General features: G+C 42.9%; 1 protein-coding gene across 1 annotated transcript; it reads right to left on the bottom strand.

Annotated features, from left to right (window-relative positions):
- Window positions 1-13093: 13093 nt before the first annotated feature.
- Window positions 13094-22215, bottom strand: btg1 (B-cell translocation gene 1, anti-proliferative). Its single transcript, XM_071501723.1, has 2 exons — window positions 21753-22215; window positions 13094-17626 (listed from the first exon to the last, which is right to left on the bottom strand). The coding sequence occupies exons 1-2, from the start codon at window positions 21895-21897 to the stop codon at window positions 17223-17225; spliced, it is 549 nt and encodes a 182-aa protein (XP_071357824.1). The 5' UTR covers window positions 21898-22215; the 3' UTR covers window positions 13094-17222.
- Between the last annotated feature and the right edge of the window lie 1207 nt (window positions 22216-23422).

Raw genomic sequence — 23422 nt, 5'->3', positions numbered from 1 at the left:
ATATTGAATCCTGTGGGGGAAAAAAGGAACTTGTAAAAACACCCTCCGTGTGGATACCTCGGTTGAAATTAGTGGAGCAGGTTTGTTCCATGCTGACAAATTAAAGAAGCTTGGATAGCTGCAGACTCTCGGGAGAAAAAGAGGTGCACACACACACAAAGACATCAAATGTGATACTTAGCATGTGTGCACAAACTCTCTCTTACTCATCACACAAGCTCCTTGTGAAACTACGCAAGGCATTAAACATTTGCAGACAATCACGCTCTCAGTCACGTTGTATCCCTCTCCTGACAGACAAGCACAAATGCAGGCACCAGGAACTGTAGCCTATCTGATCTCAACCCAACAAGCTCACTTCATCAGCCAGTTAGTCATATTCATCATAAAAAAGTGGAAAAATCTTGACTTATCAAACCAAATGAACAGCAACTCATGCGTCTCCATTTCACTGTTACTTATCTATCTCTTAATGTAATAACAAATTATTACACTTTACAAACTTTATCATTTAAAATGTGTCTAAAAGTGATGATACTGGATATATAGATGCTTAACTACAAGAATTATTAATGTCTTATCTTGTTTTGGTAGAATTGTAGTATCACACCAAGAATGCTTTATTAATACACATGTCCCTGAGTTTTTGGCCATTAGTAACACTATGGCTGATCCACTGTGGCAGTGACATGAAAAGAAGTGCAGTTACGTGCCAGCGAAGGCAATGAAGAGGACTGTGAGCCAGCTAACATGAATGTAAACAAGGCAGAATATTCAGAAAATCACCAACGAGGATCTGACACTGATTAGGTCTCAAGGATACACCGAAGCACTGAATGTAAACACAGCTTTTATTGCTTACAAAAGGTAAATGGAGCACCTTTACCCCCAAAATGAATATGTGAAGTGTTGAGTATGAGAGACACACCATGCCGTTTTTAGTCTCTGAAAAATTGTTTAAAAGAGAAATTTATCCACACAGATACGCCTCCAAGTATGTGTAAACCAAGAACACTTTTAAGTGATTTGTAAAGAATAGTCTATCAGTTAGCCATTAGCCAGTGACTAACAACCCACCTATTTGTTTCCTCTGATTTTGAAATGCATCATATCCTGTGTTTGCAACAAATTTGCATTTTTGCCAGGAATGTTGGCAGCACCAATGGAAACATGTAAATAAGGCAGTGCTCACAGAATGCAAAAACACTGAATGGCTATTGTTACAAAGGGCAAAATCAAACAACAAAGCTAGAGTTCATGTTGCTGCAGGTTCCACTGCTTCAAATAACCTCTCCCTATTCTTTCTAAAGATTTACATGGGTTTGTTGACATGGTGAGTCAAGGCTCTGATGCCTTGTCATTTGTTGTTCTGATTTCTGTGTTTTTTCACTCGTGTCTCGCTTCAAATTGAAACAGGACAACATGGTGACTACTACGTGTCCTGTTCTTTCCTCACTTGGTCTTCAGTCTTTCACTAGTAGCTATTAATATTCTGTAGTCGATCCTGTAGATGGATACTGACTGACATGCTGCATGAAACAGATTCAGTTTTGGTGGTCATGGAACAACAAAAAAAGTCATCTTGAAGAAACATAATGTAAAGCTTATGTGTAAAGATGTGAATGTACTTTGACACAGTGATACGTGGATGTTTGAAGGCAGGAGTAAGTTAATATGGGTTTTATCCATAATAAACACATATTATTTGACACACAGAGTCCTGTAATCAAGCACAAATAAACAACAGATCCCTGCATCCATTCTCACTGACTAAGACACATGTAGACAATGCACACACATAAACACACACTCATATACACCATCTGACATCCAGTTTGCTGATACTTAAAAGGCAGCACAGCTTTTCCTCCCACCCACCCAATAATTTAATGGAATCAAAAAGTAGGCCAAGCGCATGCAGCCACAGTCAAAGACTGCTTTCATGTGGATCTACACAGTGTAACATTTCCATTTTCCATACTTATAGAGGAAGGAGGAAGGGACGGGAATGGAGACAAACAAGAATAAAGTCCCAAATGTTAGAGGGGCTTTTATATTCTACGTCAAACTGCTGACTTTGCCAAGGCGCACAGATATTTTTATTGTATAATTTAATAAATGTAATGTATTTCATGGTAGAAATATGGAGTGGATGGAAAAGAAAAAGAGGTATGATTTGATCAACATCAAAGATACTAAATGAACTCCTATTTTGTAATTAGTCTAGCAATTTGTTGCTATGTCGGCCCCTTCACATGGTCACAGTGTCCCACAGTCGACGTTTCCAAGAAAACCAAAATTTGTTGGGTCTTTTTCCGGGTCATTTGGTGCACCCTGGATTTCTGTGTTCTGGCAAAATGAACTATGGCAGGATATAGGATGTGAACCACAGCTGTTTTAATCTACTGTGCACAGTCATGAAAAAAAAATAGAAATATGCAGGGAAGCACAGGGAAAGACAAGAAGACTGACAGAAAAGGCTACTTGTGCCTTTTGGAGAGGTCAGCAATTCTATACAGGGAGTGGAGTGGCTTTTCACAGGAGGCGCAGCCCAGTTGTTTTCGGCCGCTGATGGACTCGACAGTTGAAAAACAACCCCAGCTGTGGCGGAGAGTCATCGAAGAGCCAAAAGCTGGGGACATTTTGAGAAACAGGACAGGGGAGAGAGAAAGAGATGAGAGAAAAAACAGGAGAAAGAACTTCACAGAGAGAGCGAGTGAGAAGCGGAGAGAGACACGGAGGGAGATTAAAAAAGAAGAGAGGCCTCGGATATGAAGGGTAGCAGATGTTTCCCTTATGAGAGGAATTAAGAGTTGAACCCTCCTACCCACACACTCTCAATAACGTGCTGTCATGTTGACTGTGATATAGGCCAGTGGAGCACACTGTGAGCTGTGTTTACTTACGTTGTGGGAGTGTGCAAAGTCTATACATTTCCAAATCACCATACACAAGTTCATACGCTCTACTTTCATGTCTGCGTGCCCGCATACACACCGTGTTTGCACAGCTAAAGGTGCAAAGCGCCACCAGCACGTTCTCAGAGTGCAGCAGTGAGTGCGTGTGATGGGGGCATGCTGGCACCTGCGTGCGTGTCAGCTAGCCTACGTGTATCTTCACCATGTGTTGCTCTCAAGTCTTTATTTACAGTCTCAGCAAGGAACAGAAAGATGGCCTCCTCCTCCTCCTCCTCTGCCGTGCACTGGTGTGTGGGTGTACCGTATGTGCATTTTTCCCCCTGACACAAGTAGGCCAACGGAGAGCACACGGCGGCACTGGAATGCATGGCATGGGTCCAACCCATTCCAGCCAAGCCTGCACTAAATCCTACTAGAACTGGCCTGAATGCAGGCAGAGGGGTTGCAGCACATATCTCCCCCCACCACACCCCAACAGCTGTGATGGGGGTGGTGGAGAATGTGTGTGTGTGTCTACTCCTCAGCCCTCCAGTGACTGATGTTGTGTCCATATCTTTGTTTCTGTGTCTATCACCCACTTTTCCTGACTTCTGCATCTGTTACCACTCTCTCTTTTTGGGTTGTGTTGAAAGTTGTCAGAGACATGAAGTGAGAAGACAGGGAGACCGACATTGCATGTACAAAATATTATAGAAATCCTCCTAATGTGACCGCTTCTCTTTGTCTACATTATTTTAATAGGTGAAATCAATCAGGGATAGTGGCTTCACCTCATCAATGCACATTATTAAAAAGAGTCTCCAGTCTTTTGCATTATTAAAATGAATAAAAAGACAAGACTTCTCCACTTTCTCTCTTTATCATCCTTCCTTCCCGCAGTGCGTTTTTCACTTCCTCTGATTTGCAGCCATTGCCTTCCTACTGCTCGGACTGTCTCTAGGTGGCTCTGGAAAACTCTATGGCAACGCTCCAAATGGTTTATAATCACTGCTGAAGGTCCAAAACAGCAGGAGCCGGCGATAATGGACTGTACACTGACTACAGTCAGTGTGAAATGCACCTTCTTCCCTATATCTACATCCCATGACACACTTAAAACCTTGTATTAACCCACTCTCTGTGTCCCACTCTGTGCTGTCCCATATATATATCTGTTAGATAACCCTGAGTTATATTCTCCACACAGACAAGTTCATACATGCAGGGTGACGCTGAGTCCCACCCCACCTCTGGGTTAGTTTCTGTTCCACTGGCTTGGATTGCTCAAAGTAATTTCCCAGATATGACTTCTTTCATCACCGAAAAGCTGCATGCAATTAACATTAGGGTATCGTCATCATATTATCAACTACGAGGAGTTAATATTTGAGCTGTGGCCAAGGCCATGTTTCTACTGTTTAAAATAATGTAATTGATCATAATAGATGAAATAATTGACACCATGATTCCAGAGTTGTCAGATTGGTTTGTGGAGTGTTTTGGCATCTGATCAGCCTTCAAATTCAGGGATCTGCTACTCAAACTGGTTTATGATCCTACTCCATTGTCTCACAACCATACCAACGCAGGGGTAAAGGTATTAAAAAGATGCTGTATGGGGAAAAGTGTTGAATATTTGTAGGCCTTGGCCACCAGGGGCAGCAACAACATCTAAAGGTTACAAGATCTTACTTAAATCGCCCCAGGCAAAACCTCAAGGCTCTGCTCCACGCTGGAAAAATATTGAAGTTTGTGGAGCCCATTAGGGGGATCTACCTGTGCTCATAGAATTAGGGTTACAATGCATAATCTTAATTATTTATCCAATTCCAGGTTGCGTATCTTTCAGGGTGGAGTGGTATGTGGGTAATGAGTAACATATTAGTCCCGTAGGGAAATTAGTTTGCTACGGTTACTCATTAAGCTGCCAGTCTTATGTAGGTCACGGCTGTTTTTGCACGTTAAATGTTTTGCTGCTGCTTTATCATCCATATCTCACAGCTACAGCAGCCAGAATATCACCCAGAGACACAAACTCACCAAGTGTGGACCAGTTAACCTCAGCAATGTTTGGAATAAACACATTAGTTTCGGGTGTTTCAGGTGTTGCTGACATCATTTCCCAGTAAAGGTTTCTATTTTAAGTCCTGGGCTGGTTAAGAAGTGAGCACAGAGAAGTTAATGATTATTCAGTCAAATTATATAATAAAAAGTTAATAAAAAGTTAAATAAAAAGGGTGTGTTAATATACGTGTGTGTGTGTGTGTGTGTGAACATTGTAAAAATCAAGAGTATTTTGACTGTAAGTCTCCACTTGTTGTGTTGCAGCTGCAAGGCCGAGTGTGTGTGCTTGCTTGTGCAGATTTGTGCGTAACTAAGTTGTGTTCCCTTTTTCGCTCGGGCACAGAGTGTGCTGTACATTTTACGCCTGTGTGTTTTTGCTAACACATGGATGCTGCTGACTGTTGCGTCTGAAGTGTGGGTGTTTTGAAGCCGTTTGACAAAGCATGTGTGCTCTCACACAGCTGTGTTCATAGCGGTGGAGAAGAAGAGATGCAGAACTTCCTGTCAGCTGTTTTCTTTCTTGCTCTCTCAATGTATTTCCCAATTCTCAATCAAACTCCTCTCTTACTTCTGAATATTTTTTCCTTTCTTTCGCCAACTCTTCTCTCTCATTCCTATCATATTTTCATCCTCCTTGTGCTCCACATTTCCCCTTAGTTTTCCCAATCTCTCAATTTATCTTTGTGTCTAATCTCTCATTCACCCTAATTCCTGATCTCATCCTTCCCTTCACTGAATCACCTCCTTTATCTCCCCATTGTATCTCTCCATCTCTCAGTGTTGTTTTTCACTGGCAAATTACATCTTCCCATCAACATAAACAGGAAACAGCTGAGGTGTTGTGTTCGCTTGTCTTTTTCCTGTCAGTTTCTCAGAAAACTAAACCAAACCACCAGAAACTAAGCCAACGTCTCCGCCAACCGTACACTGAAACAAGTCAGGCACAGGAGGCTGATCATGTGGTTCGAGGTTAGCAAGCTGCACCATGTTTACAAGCAGCAGGGGCTTTAAACGAACACGTGCTTTAGGGTAAAAGACGCAGAAACAGCTTTTTGGTTTCTCTTTGACTGCTGAACCGAGAGATCATTTTCAATCTAATTAAACTGAAACCCAGATGATCTATATCAAATTTACAGCCTTCAATAATAGATCTGCAGTGCGTGACGCAACAGCGGCTTTAAGTTGAAAACAACTTAGGTGAAGTGCGAGAATTTGAGGATGTGAACCTTGCGTTCTGGTGTTTGTGAAACAGCTGCTGTCACAACGCCTCTCACTGGGGGAATTTCTCCTCCAGTCAGCAGAAAGCCGACGGCCACTGATGCAAATGACCTTCAGCCCAAGCCTGTGTGTGTATGTGTGTGCGTCTGTTTATTGAAGTGAGCACAGTCTGCCCACTGTGTTTGTCTACATGAATGAACTGTCTACACACTAAGAGCTTGTGATTGATTGCGAGTTCCTGTGTTCTTTTTATATGGAGGGGTTCAAACTAAATAAATCTGTGGCTGTGTGTATGTATGTGTGTGTGTGTGTGTGTGTGTGTGTGTGAGCACGCATGTATACATACTTGCACCTCAGTGTGTGTGGCCAGACCTCATGCAGAGGCCCTCTTGCTGAGCCCCAAGACCAGACTATATTTAGGTGGCTGGTTTCTCTCTCTGTCTCTCCCTCTGAGTGGTTGAGAGCGTTGCCTACTGATTGGGAGAGGTCGACCACAGGAATATGCTGCCTCAATGTCTCACCACTGACTTTCAGATAACCATATGTGGGAGAATACAAACGGATGAAGACATCGGCGGTGGTTAGCGTGTTGAGTTATCATTAGGATGCAGAGCTTGTTGGTATCACTGCTGCTGGGCAGACACATAATGTGGGACAGACTTTGAAAACATAAACAGTTTCTTTTTGATTCTCCAGAGGAGTTGTGAAGTGGTAGGAGCTGCTGGTTCCAGATGTACTTTTTCCAGCTGTGAATTCCTCCCTTAAAAGAAACTTTTAAGTCTTTAAGCTCCTACCGCTTTGCAACTCTTCTGGAGAATCAAAAAGAAACTGTTTATGTTTTTAGAGCCTGTCTTAAAAGTTTAAAAGTTTCTTTTAAGGGAGTTTCCTGCACAAGTTAAAGCAGCACTAATAGCAATGGTTAAATGACTTAAATGACTCTTGTAGTGATGAACCCACTGCTACCGGGCATTTTAGCATCTTTGAGCTCATTGTTTTGGTTTCACAGATTGAAAAATTAATGTTTTGGCTGTTTCCAGCCACAGCATGCAACTGTTTTCAGCAAAAGAGCTTTGATAAACTCACTGCCCAGCACCAAACAGCAGTCAGGCAGAGTTAGCAACAAGCTGGTGAACACAGTGGAGCATTTAGCAGCTGAAAAGCCTGAAGTTTCTCTCAGGAGTTGGTGGAAACCCTAACAGAGTGAGTGTGAAGATCTGATTTAACAGAAGCATGACTGCAAATTAATTAGTGTTGCTCCATGTCTGCTGGGTGTATAAAAAAGGCAGCTATCTGCTAACATGGCAACCCATCTTTATAAGTTTAACCTTTATGAGTTAATCATTTGTTGAGTTTATAAGTTGATTGTTGGGTTTCTGTTTACAGCTTGTCCTGAGGCCCATGAACAGCCAAAGGAATCATTAACTGCTTTAAAGATAAAAAAAAAAAAGTTTTATTGACATACTGATTATTTCAACTCTGTCTCATGGGATGTTTTTTTTTATTTTATTTTACTGAATTTCAGCTTTAAATACTATGATTCCCATGAACCTCAGCTGCTGTTGCTATGAAAAAGAAGCCAGCCATAAGTGTGAATCTATAGTGAGTTCAAAATGGTTTGTCGTTTGGAGTGGGCTTAAAAGAGCTGACTAGTTGTTGACTATATCCAAAACTGAACCATACAGTAACCTGATTAATACACAACAGGACACTATGCCTGATGACTGGGTGTTTCATGCTGAAATGCTCATCGGGAGCTGTAATGACGTCTGTTTGTAAGTTTTTATGCTCCCAGTATGGTACCTTTCAGTTTTTATCAAAGAAGAAATCCATCTTTTTGTACTGATGATTCAAACAGGAGCCCATTAAACCCTTGGAAGCATCTCTAGACATGTTCTCTGTCCCATTAGACAATTTTAATCCTGATCATATTTAGGGCTTTTACTTTAGGAACCCTGAATGACACATTTCACATTTGTTCTCTCATTTAGATTATGTTTCCTTCTCACCCAGACACACATAAGCCCTGAAAACACAAGAGCGGCGTGCAGACAGAGACACACTATCACATGATTCCCACTGAGACCCCTCACCTTACCCCAATAAGGCCTGCTGCCAGACTCTGGAATGAGTTCCTGTGCTGTGTGAGTGTTAGCTGACTGGTGACACCGGCAGCCTGGAGAAGGAGCGATAAAGATAGACAGTGGGCGAGGTGGTGGAGAGGGTATGAAAGAGGGAGGGGAGGGAAGGAGGGGTTGAAGAAGAATCTGAGGAAAAAGAAAGGACACAACCTGAGAGGGAGATATAGGGTGAGTAATGAGATTAGCTATTTTTGCCTAAAGAAAGGAGAGAAGGCATGAGGAAGTGGAGGGTTGCTGAAGATAGACCGTGAAGAGATGCAGATCAAATCACACGCTCTTACTTTACCTCTGTCTCTCAGTGGCCATAAAAAGACATCTGTACTTCACAGATGAGAGAGTACAAGGTCTCACCAACCAGGACCTGCTGCTGCCGCTGTTGCTGCTGCTGCGAGACACACATTGCACATCGAATGTTTGCATGTCCTCACGGATGACGTATCAATACACAATTACAAAGAACCAACTGGCAACACACCACACATACACAAATCACCTGACAATCAAACGGTCCAATTGCTCAGCTTCATTTTTCAGTTTATAGTGTTGGTTTTTGCTGATGGGGATCATTTGTTTGTCACTGTGGCGCTCACTGGTCACCATGGCAACCCAGTTCTCCTCCCAAATCAGAAATGTATCACATCCTGAGTAAAGGCTTGCCGATGTCGGGGGCTACTCACAAGGCTAGTTGGTCACCCACTGTAGCTGGCGAGCTAACATGCTAGCAAGCCACAAGCATGCCAGTCAGTCACAGTTGGTCTCTTGCTTCTTATAATTATATTATTTCGACATTATCTCATCAACTAAAGAGTTATTAGGGCGGTTAGTGAGCTAAGTGACAAAGCTAATAATAAACTATGAAAGCTTCCTCCATTTTTGGACTCTTCAGATCCGAGTTTCCTCAAAGATCAGCGTTCATAAGATGGTTTGCTATTGGTCAATGGTGCAGATCTGTGTGTCAGAGTTTACCAAAAGTAACACAATGCAAATGAGTTGATGTCACATTGCAATCAACATTTTAAACACTCTGGATTTTCCCCAAGAAAGAAAACGACTACACCTTCAGTCAAAGTATCAGGAAGCTAACTGCAACCAAGTACCTACACTTCATTCAGATTTCACACAGCATAACTAGCTTCTTTATATTGAAAATATTAATTATATTGTGCAATACAAAACATACACAGGGTATCAAACTACCACTGTTAAAGTATTAAGTAATTGGAATAAAACTGGCCATAATAAAGTAGAGCAGCATGACTAAAAGTATACTGTATTGTTTCTTATGGAGTTTCACACAGGTCATCTCAGGTGTCTCTAAGACTGAGATCAGCTTTTACAAATGATATTGGTCAAATCAGTTTTATCTACTTTTACTACATTTAGTCAAAATGAACGGTAACTTGAGTAAAAGTACCACGAGTTGTACTATTTCGTAAGACTAGTATGTAACAGCTGAGATAGGATTGAATTTGACAAATCATTTCATGTGCTGTCATTTGTCCTCTTTGTCACCTGCACACTGTACTTGACATTTGTCTGTTTAATTTAGAGCCCTTGTTTATATGAAGCCCGCAGCAAAGTCTAACTCGATCACAGGAAATGCAGAGACACATGTGCACACTGACGCATGTCTAAATATACACATGTGTATTTACACATACCGTACAAACACACACACACACACACACTCCTCTAGGAAGACATTAAAGTTACTGTTTTACATTAACACAAAAGCAACATCTTCACACCTTGTTTGATTTAGGATGAGGCTTTCCACTGGTTAACTGTCATACTATAGAAACCTCTGCCCTATAGACCCCTCCCTCGGTCAATCCACCCAGTGTCAATGACGTGGCCGGCTCGAGCTGAATGTCTTTGTCCCCACAGTCTTCTGTTTCGTTCATTGTCCCTGTTTGGACGCTGGTGGGAAGGGCGTATGCAGAGGAGGCAAAGCAGATGTCAGTGCTGAGGATGAATTGTGCCCTGAGGGGAAGGAGAGAGATAGCTGGTATAGTCTCTATACCCTGGAGACCCACACGGGGAAGGCATGGATCTGTTTCAAAGAGGATTCAGCCTGTCCTTGGCTTTCTGAATGACGCACACACTCACAAGGAACACGGGGATATAATGTGGCAGAAACTCAACGGAAAAACACCAGAGCACTGCACAGCTGTGGTTTTCAGTTACACTGATCGTAAAAAAATATTTGGTTGTGTTCACATATGATAAGAGTTTGTATAAGAGACTTACAGTGAAAAAAAAAAATCTATTGTTGTGTGTCTGCATTCCCAATGGTGACAACTTATGATTAAAAAATAAAAAATAAAACTAAATAAAACCTCTTTGTGCTGGGTCCTTTTTCACCCATACACCTGAGTTTGAGTAGATGTGAAGTACCCTAAATACACACAAAGCTCACAGTGTGAGGCGCAATGGCAAAAAGGCTGTGTGACTTATGCAGCTGCAGCATAGCTTTTGTCCTTTAAGTAGAGGAGCATAAACACACACACACACTCTGCAGGAGGGCTACCCTGTCATCTCACTGGCAATAAAGCGGGCCCCAGATGTCTGCCTCCCCCTGTTAGCAGACACACAAGCTCACACTGTCACTCACAGTGCCTTTGTTCTCAGGCAGCAACATATTGCTTCCACACAAGGCTCAGGGTGAGTGTACATCAGTGTTGTCACAGACTGAGGACGGAAGTGCGGTACAGGACAGAGGACAAAAAAAACCAACAAAAAAAACATCAATTTATGTTTAAGTCATTTTGTTAGAAATTCAGTAAATATTAAAGTCAATAACTTTAAATAGGCCGATCCATGCCTGCACTGTCTCACAGCATCAGGCTAAAATAATCTCACAGAGTCCTCTCCTTGATGTGCCACACCTTCTGGAACTTTCTACCTAATCAAACCGGCTCTAAGTGACCTCTGTTGCTATGTGAGTGGGAGGGGAGGGCAGAAAATATTACACTGCTGTTTCATCAGTGCCAGGCTGAAACGCCACTGCAATTCTTGGATGACAATTTGATGATATTCTGACATGTATTGCAATAGAATTTGAATGGAGTGAATGGTGATTGGTTTAGTATGGCAAGAAAATATTTATGACCACCTCCTACATCTCTCTAATATAAAATAATAAAGTTAATGTCCATAATTTGGCCTCAAGGAAATTTTAGAATGAGCTGATATCTTTTTTTTTTTTTTTGAAACATTTATGGGCACATTTGTGTAAAAATCTCCTCACACGTTCCAGCAGCCACCAAATATAATAAAGTGAGAAGTTTTAACACAATCACAGCCTCTGCAATCCACTTCTTATTTCTAAGAGATAAAGAGTGTGTCAAAACATCTTGCTGAAATGAGTCATTGCAAAACCTTGTCCTGGGAGGATTGCAAAATCTTGTTAAATCTGGACCACTTGTGCTTTGTGTGTTGCTGTTGGATGGCTCTTCACTCACTTCCCCCCAGGATGATATTTTCACACAAAACAAACCACACTGCACCGTTTAGTCAGGCACACCCTGGGAATCTTTGACCTGCTTCCACAGCGATCGAACGGGGAAGTTTAAGCGTACACAGTTCAGAGAATTTGTACACAAAAACTGCCCGTGGCGTTTTAGGAGGCAGGCCTGAATCCGACTGAAATCGCACACTGTGCTCCACGCTGAAGGCCTCCGGTAGTTTAAAACTACAGTATCCACACATCCCAGCTGCTGAGGCAACGCGTTAGCCAGTGTTTGGAGAGGTAAAGCCCAAGTTAAACACAAGCCCAGTCACCTTCCCTCTCGGTGCACTCCCCCCCCCCACGCCCTCGGCTCCTGCTAAACCAGCTCTTCTCGCTCCCTCCTTTGTCTCTGTGTCAAAATGCGCCAAATGTTTTTCTTTTTCCTCCTGCTGCTAAGCAACCTGGGGGATTCAGAACGCTGCAAAGGATTGCAGTCTTAATCCAAACCCTGGGTTTTGCAGAGTCAGCTGGTTCGGGTGCAGCAGTGTTGTGCATTTCAGTGCCCTGGCCGAGCTAGCACTTTTTTTTTTTTCTTAGAGTTTTTGATAGAATCCTCGCTCACGGTACCATCTGCCACATCCTATCATTTAATAGGTGGAAGCACTGGCAGCTCTGTTTGGATTGGAAAATGGAGCACTGAGTTTTATTCCAAGTGTCCGAAAACAACATGTGCCTGAGCATTTGGATGTGAAGTGATTGGATTTGCTGATCAGGGCAGGCAGCAGGCCTTTTAAGGGAAAGCAGCAAACAGCTTATGAAATGTTCCACAGTTCCTCCCAAAATATGGAGCTGCATCAACATCACTGAGTCATCCAGTTCCTCAGTGAAGCAGATTTTCTCACTTCGCAGGTTTAAACACAAAATTATGGCACTGTCTGAGCCCTATTCGTTTTTTTTTTTTTTTTTTTAAATCAAATTTAGCAGCAAGCTAGTGTCAGCTGTGTGGTAGGATAATGTGCTTATATCTGAAATCCCTTTATACATGAAGTGCAGTTTACTGTCCAAAGAAAGGGACAAATGTAAGTGAGGCAGGAGAACTGCCGACTGGATCTCCTCTCCAGTCCTCTGGACACAGATGGTCCACTCAGTCCTCTGAGACTGAGAGGTCAAATTCCAATCTGGGCCATCGGGGTTTAGGTTTGTGTGGCTCTTAACAAACAAGATAAATCTATGATCCAGCTTCAGCTAACTTTCCTTTTCTGTGGGACTGTAAATCTCAGACTTTTAAAACTGAATAGTAAATAATGACACAGCTCAAAAGGGAATATGATGCCAAGATAGGAAATCTTTTATTACAGAGAAAAAAAAAAACTTTTCTTCCAAAATATAGAAATCTGTACAACTTCCGCACAATCAATTTACATGAACTGTACAAATTTACAGCAGTTCATCACAACATACCCAAGGAAAAGAAACTGAACACAATAAAGATGTACTGACATGAGATCACAAGATAGACAGCTTTTCTTCTTGGGTAAGCTCAGATTTTTTTGTCTATTTTCTGGTTTTGTACGTAAATAGAAAAAAAAAAAGGAAAAAAAACTGAAAAGAACACAAAAGAAAAAAAAAAAACAAACAAACAAAAAAAAACAAAGGATACGTCTACACTTACAGATCATGGAAACTAATATTTTTTAACCAAAACAACTTTGGTCCTTGCCAACACTCCCATCACAAATGGCTTCACTTACGAAAAGCGTTATCCATGTTAAAAGATGAAATACAAAAAAGGAATACATCTAAAAACACCTCAGGATAGCAATTATTGGCACTTCCCATGTGTAATGTTATGTACTCTACCATTTGTTGTACAGATACAATACATTCTACAATATGTAAAACACCTTAAATGTGAAAGTGGCAATAATTCAACTAATCGATGACAATATTGACGACAACGACGACAACAAAACTGCTGTTCCCTTCCTGTTTCATGTCTTAACATGCACAACTTTTCCATAAGGGTATTTATTGAATGTCCGAGGCCTGAGTTTGGCAATACATTCCAGGAGAGACTCCTCGCGTCTCAAAAAAAAATGTCACACAACTTCAACTTGACATATTTAGTGCATTTTATGTGCTATTTTTACCTCTGACTACTCAAAGCACTCCACGACAATTCTGTAACCTATGTGCGCACAAGCTGAATGGATGCCATTTAAATAATCAATATTACTGAGGACTTAAACCATTTCGGATGGTGGTAGTTCAGTTGAGAAGGTGTCGAAGGGGATTTGGGTTTCATTTTTTGAATTTTTTTTTTTTTTTTTTTTTTGGTAGTTCTAAAAACAAACGTCTGTTAAAAGTGGGTTAGATCACCAGACTAAAAATCCTCTTAGAAAGAAGATAAAAGAGGAGAAAATGTGGATGGCAGAGTGGAAAGATGAGAAAATCTACCAGTGTGACCATAAAATACATCTAGAGAAAAGTGAGACGAGATGATCATCCCGCGTCCGAAATATAGACCAATCTCAAAACATCTTGTCACATGACAAAAAAAAAAAAAAAAAAGCTATAATGGAGCAGTGTGATTTTAAAACTGGTGTCCACCATGGAAACCAAAGCTCTGGGCTCCCTTCCCAGCGAGCTCCTCTCCATCTGGCCAACATGGAACCACTGCTTTTCACAGATTGCTGAAGGGAGTATCAGCAGAGAGCAGGGGAAGAGGGTATGGGAGGTTAGGGGGATGCAGTGCGTCAAAGGCTATAGCTCTATTACCCATGATCCTCTCAGGCTTAGGGGAGCTTAAACACCCATAGGTCTGGTGATGAGTGGCGAACCCGGCTGCCGCGACAGATTTGACCAGCGGCTAAGGCCCGAGCGACACCGGTAGCCGTCCCAGCATCTGGTCCGGCTTTCCGTGAACCGCTCAACCCCAAAACCAGGAATGAAGTGGGGGTACGTCAGACAGCCATCAAATCCTTTCATATGCATGTAAACAGTTGCTACTCAAACTCAGTAATCAAGTGCAGCTCAATCCAGTGAGATGAAAACAGAAAACAATGGCCTAGTACCCTCAATTCTTCATCTTTGATCCATGTTTCCTCGTCTCTCACTAGCCCCCCTAGTGCAGCTTGAGCACGCCAAGCGCGTGTGCTGGTTTTTATCCGTCACTGCTGAGGGAGGGTCGAGGGCTTCTGGTCAGGCTGGGGGATGTTGAATAAGTCCAGAGGGTGGGGGGGGGCTGGAGGGATTTTAGCTGCCCTGGACAAAAAAAAGGAGTCCGGCCCTGGTCCCCCCCCGCCTTCTTTCACACCAGCTCCCCATCCCTGCCTTCCTTACCCAGCTCCCCGCAGTAATGGATGATGATATGTGTCACATTAAGTCTACCTGCATCCACAGGGGGTCAGCTAGCAGCATGCTGGCTTGCTTTTGGCTGAACAGGAGGTCTGAGCTGAGGGGTGATATGTGGCACTTGAGGCACTCTAACCCCCACGCCGAGAGGGGCGGGGGTGGGGTTTGCAGCTGCCAGGCTGGAAAGAGGACGCCTCCAGTGTGGGTCCAGGCAGCACAATGCACCAGGCCCGCTCACATAAGCCTGATATTAAGTTTAAAAATCACAAATGGCTCATAGTTCATGACAATGAGGTCTCTGTAAGGCAATGCACCTCCAATGCACACGAAAGGATATAAGTCTCTCCCTTTTACAAGACCTTGGAAATAGCTAATGCGAGTGAAAATAGAAGGCTGACAAGGCCTGGTGTTGTTTTCAATTCAAGTTAAAATTAATCTCTGAACAGTCGGTGCTCCAGACCTCCCTTTGGCCAAAGTCTCACACAGTCATCACTTAGTCCAGACCTTTCTGACTAACTTTTTTTTTTTTTTTTCCTATCAGCAACACAAATCACCATCTGTGTGTGTCTGGGGGGGGGAAACAGCTTAGCTCTGCATCCTGCCAGAGCGAACAGTGCCATATGAACGGATGACAGAATGTTTCTAACATACCACCAAAAATACTCTCCACCTAAAAAAAAAAAAAAAAAAAAAAAAAAAAAATCAAACAGCTCTGAAATGTTCACAAATACAGTGTAAAAAAAAAAAAAAAAAGGTTTTTGAAATCCAGAGTTGCACACTCCCGCTTTAATAGACATTTAGTCTATCCCGACGTGGGAGCTACAGTATGAACAAACGGCTAGAAATGGGCAGGGTAATAAAAGCGGTGTGAAAACATGACATTCAAATGGATGGAATGCAGGCGATTTTCTCTAAAAAGTACACATCCCACACAATCTCACGTCAAAGTGCATTCAACGTCAATTCTAACAGGGCCACGTGACCAAACTTTTGGGTAAAAACAGGCCCCCCCTTTTTGCTACACTTTGAATTTTGGTGATGCAGGAGGTGACAAAGTGGTGGGGGGAAAAGGGGGCAAAATTAACAACACAGGAACTTGATTGTGAATTTCAACAACATTCATTAATTTGGGGGAGGAGACAGGTCCCCTGCCCTCCCCCAGAAAGCTACACATACATGGGTGATGGGAGGGCGACAGTGCAACGGGACACACTGGTATCCATAGGTAACAGGTGTCACAACACATTCCACTTGCACTTACATACAGGCCGAGAGGAGGTTGAGATGAAGGTTTTCTGAGGCTCGGTGATGATGGTAGAAGGGGGAGGAGGGGAAGTTAAGACTGGACGCCTTTCTCCAGCTACAAGATAAAGAAAACTAATTCCCTGTGGTCCAAAAAGGGGGTTTTATAGAAAATAGAGATGCTCTTATTGGGTGTTTCTTTACCTTGAGCTCGGAATGTGAAAGGCCCAGTCTGAACGTCAACTTCCTCCCCAGCCAGGAAACAAAACAAATGAAAAAAAAAAAAAAAAGCTAATTGAAAAACCTCTGGATTTTGAAATTCAAAGGGGTAGCTCCTGGTAAAAAAAAAAAAAAAAAAAAATCCTTACAATTTAGGTTTTGGTGTTTTGCGGTGGTGTGTTGAACATGTACCCATAGTTACCACAAGTAAGAAAAGTGCAAAGTCAATGATAGCCCCTTCAGAGATGGAGCTGATCACCATGTTGTTTACAGTCGAGGGGGGGGAGGAGCCAGTCTCCATGGGGTTCCTGTTTGGATGGTTGGTTTAGCTGCCCCAACAGTTCCATTTCCACAAAGCCTCTCCTAAAAAAACGGAGTGCCCAGCTGATCCAATGACACAACAGAACAGATGACAATGGGGAGAGAGGGTAAAAAATATCAAACCTACAAGGTTTCCATCACCTGGACGATAGGCCACATCCTCTGTTTTTTTTTTTTTTTTCCTTTTTCTTTTCTCTTCTTTCACTATTTCATTTCATATTCTTAGCTTTAAAAAGGCTCACCCTGATCTGGTCACATGATCTGACCAGGCATGGCGTGACCCTGAACAAAAGTAGGCCGGGGTGACGGTGTGCCTCTTTAACTGGACACAGTCATCATATTGTAGGCTTTGGAGGGACTGGTTCTGCCCAGCACCATCAGTTCCTCCTTGCAGCTGATGTGACTGTCCACCATGGGGCTCACCGACCCGCTGTTTCCTGAGGGGGAGCTGGCGGTGGCGGTTACCGGCATTCCTATGGGGCCGGGCTGCGACTCGTACAGGACGCAGATGGAGCCGTCCTCGCCAATGCGGTAGGACACCTCGAAGGGGTCCACCCAGAGCGTGAGCTCACTGGGCAGCAGCAGGTAGAGTTGCTGGATGGTCAGGCCAATGCGCTGGCCTGCCTGCCACACCAGTGGGTCCATCTTGTGGTTGATGCGGATGCAACGGTAACCTGAACCCTTGCAGGGCCTGTCTGGGAACCAGTGGTGCTTATATTGCTCTGCAGGAACACAGAAGAGAGAGAGAGAGAGAGAGAGAGGAGAGACAGTTTAGCTTTGGAGTGATAACCATCAGACTGTTTGTACTAATATGTAGTGTGGTAAAGATCACGTCACATGCGCTGATAAAGGCCCAGAGAAGAAGAGCCAGAGAGAAAGAATTACTAAGTGCCATATGTGACTACAGACGTCATTTGTGGCTGTGCAGGAGAGATCTGTGGTTAACTGGAGTTGACCAAAGGTCAAAACACAAAAGCAGACAGGCTGTACTTTGTGTTAGGCAAGTCCACGTGATTTAAGAGGCATATTAAGGCTGTAAAAACAGCTCATGCAAAAAGGGAACATTATAAAAAAATAAGCAAAACCCCAGTTTATCTGAAAGTGAACTGTGTGACAGATCCTAGTTTATAATATTTTAAAATCATTGTGAATTGATCTGAAAGGTTTCAATAAACTTAATCTCAAACCAAACACCCCCTGCCTGAGGTTTGACTGTGTGTACTTTTGGGTTGTTTCCAAATATTAAACAAGAGTAAAGGTTTAATGATTAAGAGAAGCAGATCTTAATCTCATGTTCTGTTTTTTCCAGAGGGTGATTTCAGCAGTCATAAAACTAGATGGGCTCTGACTTGTCAAAATAAAACCAAATAAATTGTTTTGCAAAAAGCAATAACTGTAACTTTCTACTGATTTATAGCTATTCAGAAATCTTTGATCCATTAAGCAGAATCTTTATAATCCATTTACCTTGCTATGTAAATGTATCCCTCGTGTTTCTTGAGTAATAACAGACTGTTCCTGTGGCTGTTTTACAAAAGGCAGATTGAGCCTGTAGCTTATCAAAAATTGAACAAAGTGGACTTATTTACACTAAAGTGTAAATAAGTCCACTTTGGGCGTAGTTGTGTGCAGTTGCAAAAGAAAGGAAAGAAAAACATGGCCACCTGTTACTAGCCTGATAAGCAGCCATAAACAGGCAGCCAGTGCCTCCCTGAGTCTACGTGACAAAAAGAGGGCCACTGAATTGCACAACCCCTCCCCTGGCTGCCGTCAGTGTCACAAAGTCTCCCACGACTGGCTGAACAAAAACACCACAAGCGTCGAAGTCTCGGCCAGCCTTCTGAGACACGGCTCCGCCTCTTAAAAAGGGAGAAGATCTGTTTTTTGTTGGGGTTTTTTTCCTCTCTCTCTCTCTCTCTCGACCGTGCAGTTTTGGACGTGCAGTGAAACTAGTGATTCACAGTGACGCCACTCGCAGTACGCTCCAGGCATTTTAGTGGTTAAAATGATGAGCGGAAAATTAAACTGTTGACTGTCTGATTTGGGCTGCACGAGAGAGTGAAATACGGCTCATTCCTTCCCTGCAAGTTCACTTTTGGCATAGAAGAACACTTTCCGATCGATACTTTAAATCTTTTGTTCTGACCTTTTCATTTATCGACCTCCCTGCTTTGAGGAACACACCTACCCCTCATTTACCCCGACAAGGCTCATCCATATTGAATTCCCATTGATGGTAACTGCATTGTGGCCGATGAAAGACAGGGTGAAGTGAAGTAGGCCAGCATTCAAGCCAGGGCCCGGAGGCCACCTGTATGCATCTACAAGGATAATAACCCCCCTCCCCCTGCCCCTGTGTCTTATCGCAGAAGGATGTATACTGCTGAGCTAATGGAGGGGCTGGCACTCGTGAAAGAACACAAGGGGCTGGATGATCTTTCAGCCTCGGACTGAGCCACAAAAGGCAGCTACCTACAAACCCTGGAGCAGCTGGGAAAGGATCAGCTCAGCAGGGCCTATTCTTAAAAACGAGGACACAGGGGAGGAGGAGGAGGAGGTGGAGGAGGAGGGGAGGATATGGGAAACGGAAAAGTAAGCATGCAAGTGTGCGCTTAACCTAAAGAGTTTAACGAAAGTGGGTTGTTTATTCACTGGAGCTGACCTCGAGGACTAGAAATACATTAAGCGAGCTGCTTTTGGCCTGGCCTCTGGGTCGCTGGATCGTTTCCATTTGAAGGCCGTTAACTTGGAGAGCAAACGACAGGAAGAACTGAAACCTCAGAACAATTACACAACTATCACGGTTTCGGTCTGGTCGCTGGGTCTAATTTCCCTACTTCCCTTCGCTCAGCACAAACATGAGGAGCCGGGCGCCCAGCTTTTCAACGCGCAGACACAATAGTGGGTGATTGTGATGTTTCCAAGCACAAAAGAGCTCTGGCTGGCCTAGTTTAGTAGCAGCGAGCCCCACGGGGTACTACCACACACTCACTTTTGTTTTCACACGCTTGCCTCGTGCTCAAAACGGACACAATTTTTCATTGCATTTGATTATATCAGCTATGTTTTTTGTTGTTGTTGTTTTTGTTTTTCCTTTAACAACAACAACAACAACAAAAACAACAACCGTTTAAGAGGTCAGTCTTAAAAATGGCAGACTAAACCTTATAATTTATAGCACTTTGATATAATTCTTGTTTACGTCCACTAAATACAGGGTGTGTTAACTGTGGATTTCCCCTCCATTTCCTCCCTGATTATGCTGCGCTGCCTCCGTCTTTAATGTCCTCCTATAGGCTCTCACAAAAACATCCCCTCCCCCACACACAGGCCTCCCAGACGACTCCATTCAGCTCCCAACTTTTGTCTGTTTACAAACACCACGGTCGAAATTCAGCTCTCACAGATGTTTTTGTTTTGTTTTTGTTTTTTTAAACCAAATGCAGCTTGTGATTTGCTTCATTTACAAAAACACAATTTTCTCAAAGAAACACAAACACAAATTCAACCCTAAATCTTTTAACACAGGCAAACAGTAAGCCACCAACAATCACCAAATGGTGAGTTTGAGGTTCCTTGTAAAACTTTATTGTTCCTTTGAGAAAACTTCTCTTTGTAAACAGAAATCTTTGAATTTACGCTCTTTACAAAAATGACACAATTTGCACAGATCTTGTATTTTCGCTGAGGATCTTATCTATTTACTTTTCTTATATAATAGATATCTTCCTGAAAAACAAATACTTGCAAACTAAGGCGTGTTTTTGAATGAGTGAGGCCCTTGTGTTGGAAATGTAGGTCATCTGCTGTTGTGGATGAAGCCAGGCAGATGTATGGCAGCTTTAGAGCCCTGAGACTGGAATGTGTTTACAGCAGGAAATGAGACACAATCCTCCAAGCAGCACTAATCTGTAAAAACTCCCATAATACTAACTAATATTCAAATTAAACCTGAGGGTGAAACTGCAGCTTGATTTCCTGGGAAATGAAGGGAGAGAAAGTGATTTGATTACACTTCCGTTCATTGTTGCCAGTCGGTGTATTGTGTGTGAGCTCTTTTAATGAATGGATGATGCGGTAAAACACAAAACAAAAAAAAAAAAAAAAAACGGAATTCACCGTGAAACGACAGAAATCTCAGAAAGGGTATCAAATCGTGTAGGACATGATTATACAATCGTCGTCGAAACACAAAAAAAAGTTGAAAATGTGACGTTTTCAAATGGAGCTTCTGTATGAAAAATTAAAAAAAAAAAAAAAACGCGTTTTAACTGATTATGTTAAAGTCTGGTCTGACAGTGGACGTGTTTTCATTATTAACCTATTTAGCCCGATGCATTACGTAATTGAACGGCCTCTACCAACTCACTGGGGGCTGTTTTTCTCCATTCTTTGAGAGCTCTATCGACCGAAGCGCACTTCCTTGTTTGAGCCAAGCGTCTCCTTCCACCCCCTCATACTCGTTTTTTTTTTCCTCCTTCTTCCGAACAAAGTGGCGAATTCATCTTAAAACACAATATATTGTTTCTTTGTTTCAAATGCCGGGTTCTGTCGCTTTTTGCCGTCGGCCGATGGTCTTCGATCACACAGCGTGTTTATACTTTGTGTCGTTTTTCTCCCTCTCCGACGTGCGCAAACGGCGGTGCGCGGTGGCGGCGCCAGATAGTGATACTTCGGAGAACAAAGAAAGGCTTCTTCTGAATCCTTCTGAACACATTACCGGCCGAATTTAAGGAGTTATCCGTCAAACAAAAACCCAGATTTAACCTGCGGGGCCGCGGTGTGTAATGTGAGGCGTTTACAGCCGTGTCGTGTGGGCGCAAATGGAGAATATTCTGGTTTCCTTACCTGCCAAAATGTCCTGTAAGCTTTGGCTGAATGTTTGGACCTGTCGATCGTTTACGTGTCCTTTTACCCTCAGAAATCTCGACAGAAATCCGACGGCGGCGTTGATCTCTGGTTTCATCGTTCCCCGGGCACAAAGGGTATGCATTGAGAAAGGCGACGGCGACGATCCGTGCGCTTTTGTTGGGTTTTTCTTTTTCTCTCTTATGTGTCTGTCCGACTCTTCGTCTTTCTCTCCACTTCAGAGCAGCGGTCCTTGCTTGTTGGCGCTTGTGTTGTTTCTCTTGGCATTTATTAGTCGAGGTAGAGGGAAGCTTTTTTTTTTTTTTTGCAGAGAGAGTCCGTTCGCTAGGACGGTACAGTGTTGGGAAACAGGCGCCTGTTGTTGGTAAATACAGGGGGTTGGGGGGGGGTCCCTTGGTGCCACGTTGACCAACCCTCCCTGCTTACTTTCCTCCTCCAGAGTGAAGCTCTCCGACCGGGGGAGCGGGTTTTTATAGCGCCCCCTCCCTCCCCACAGCGTCGACACAAGCTGCTACAGCAACAACAGCCCACCAATCCCCGGGCCTGCCTCCGTCTGACGGGCCTCATATAGGAGGAGTGCAGCGTTCACGTCACCGCTCTGAAAATAAACAGTGGGTACACAGCGTGAAGCCGCGCTGCCTTCAGGGGCTGTGGGAAATACGGGAAGCAGGAGGGGGGGGGGGGGGGGGGGGGGGGGGGGGAAGAAAAGGAAACAAAAGAAGACAACAACAACAAAGAAAACGAATAAAAACTCACATAATCTTTGTTGAAAAAAGTTGGATTGTGGAGGTAGGATACACTGCTTTTGTTGTAATTATTAGTAGGAGCTGTTTAGCCAACTGTGGAAATTCTACTTTATAACACATCCAAGCGATAAAGTGTGGTGTGCTGCAGGCCTATTCAGTTCTATTTGGTTTGCCATACCTGAAAAAATGGAACAACACACATCTCTGATTGTCCTTTCAGTCAACTGGATCATCAGATAGCGTTCTGCTAACTGTTCCCATTGTCCAAACTAAACATGGACGAGCAGCATATCCTACCATAAACCTCAGCGCTGGAGTAAACTTTCAGGAGACAGAAGATGACTTGCCTCAACTTTAAAACCAGATCAAAAAATGTTTGTGTTCTCCACCACCCTTTGACTGAACCTGGGGCAGTTCTCAGTGTACAACTATACTTTTCTCTGTTTTATTTTTATTTTTTAATGTTTGTTTTTAATGTTTTGATTTATGTTGTGTGTATGAATTGTTTTATGAACTTCACTCACCTTGCCTTGGCTTGAATCGTTACTGGTGCAAATAAAAGTGACAAATTATGTTTTTTTAAAAATCTAGTTTTTATTAAAGTTTCCTGCCACATTTAACTTTTTTGTCAAGTTTTACACTCAATCTGGGACTAAAACTGCTGTAGCCTATGTAAACAACATTTGGGTCCCATAGGTTGTAAGATTGTTTTATGGTACCGTATGATTTTATTGCTGCTTATTTTCAGGTCAGACTGTCTGTGTGTGTGTGTGTGTGTGTGTGTGTGTGTAAAACGGGGACAGGAAAAGAGAGCGAGACTGTTTACATTATTTGCCTCCAGTATATCACCTCAGTGCCTGGTTCTTCTTGTTCTCTCTCTCAGTGTGTGTGTGCAGGTGAGCA

This window comes from Trachinotus anak, unplaced genomic scaffold (assembly GCF_046630095.1).
Source record: "Trachinotus anak isolate AG129_WGS33_773 ecotype Australia unplaced genomic scaffold, CSIRO_AGI_Tana_v1 ptg000018l, whole genome shotgun sequence".
NCBI lineage: Eukaryota > Metazoa > Chordata > Actinopteri > Carangiformes > Carangidae > Trachinotus > Trachinotus anak.
The sequence above is the reverse complement of the archived record's forward strand: the minus strand, read 5'-3'. Positions and strand labels throughout refer to the sequence as shown.

Excerpts from the sequence above, each read along its gene's own strand:
- btg1 (XM_071501723.1), bottom strand. The coding sequence starts at position 21,897 with ATGCATACCCTTTGTGCCCGGGGAACGATGAAACCAGAGATCAACGCC. Across the intron at positions 17,627-21,752 it reads CTTACAGGACATTTTGGCAG|AGCAATATAAGCACCACTGG; the intron begins GTAAGGAAACCA and ends GTGTTCCTGCAG.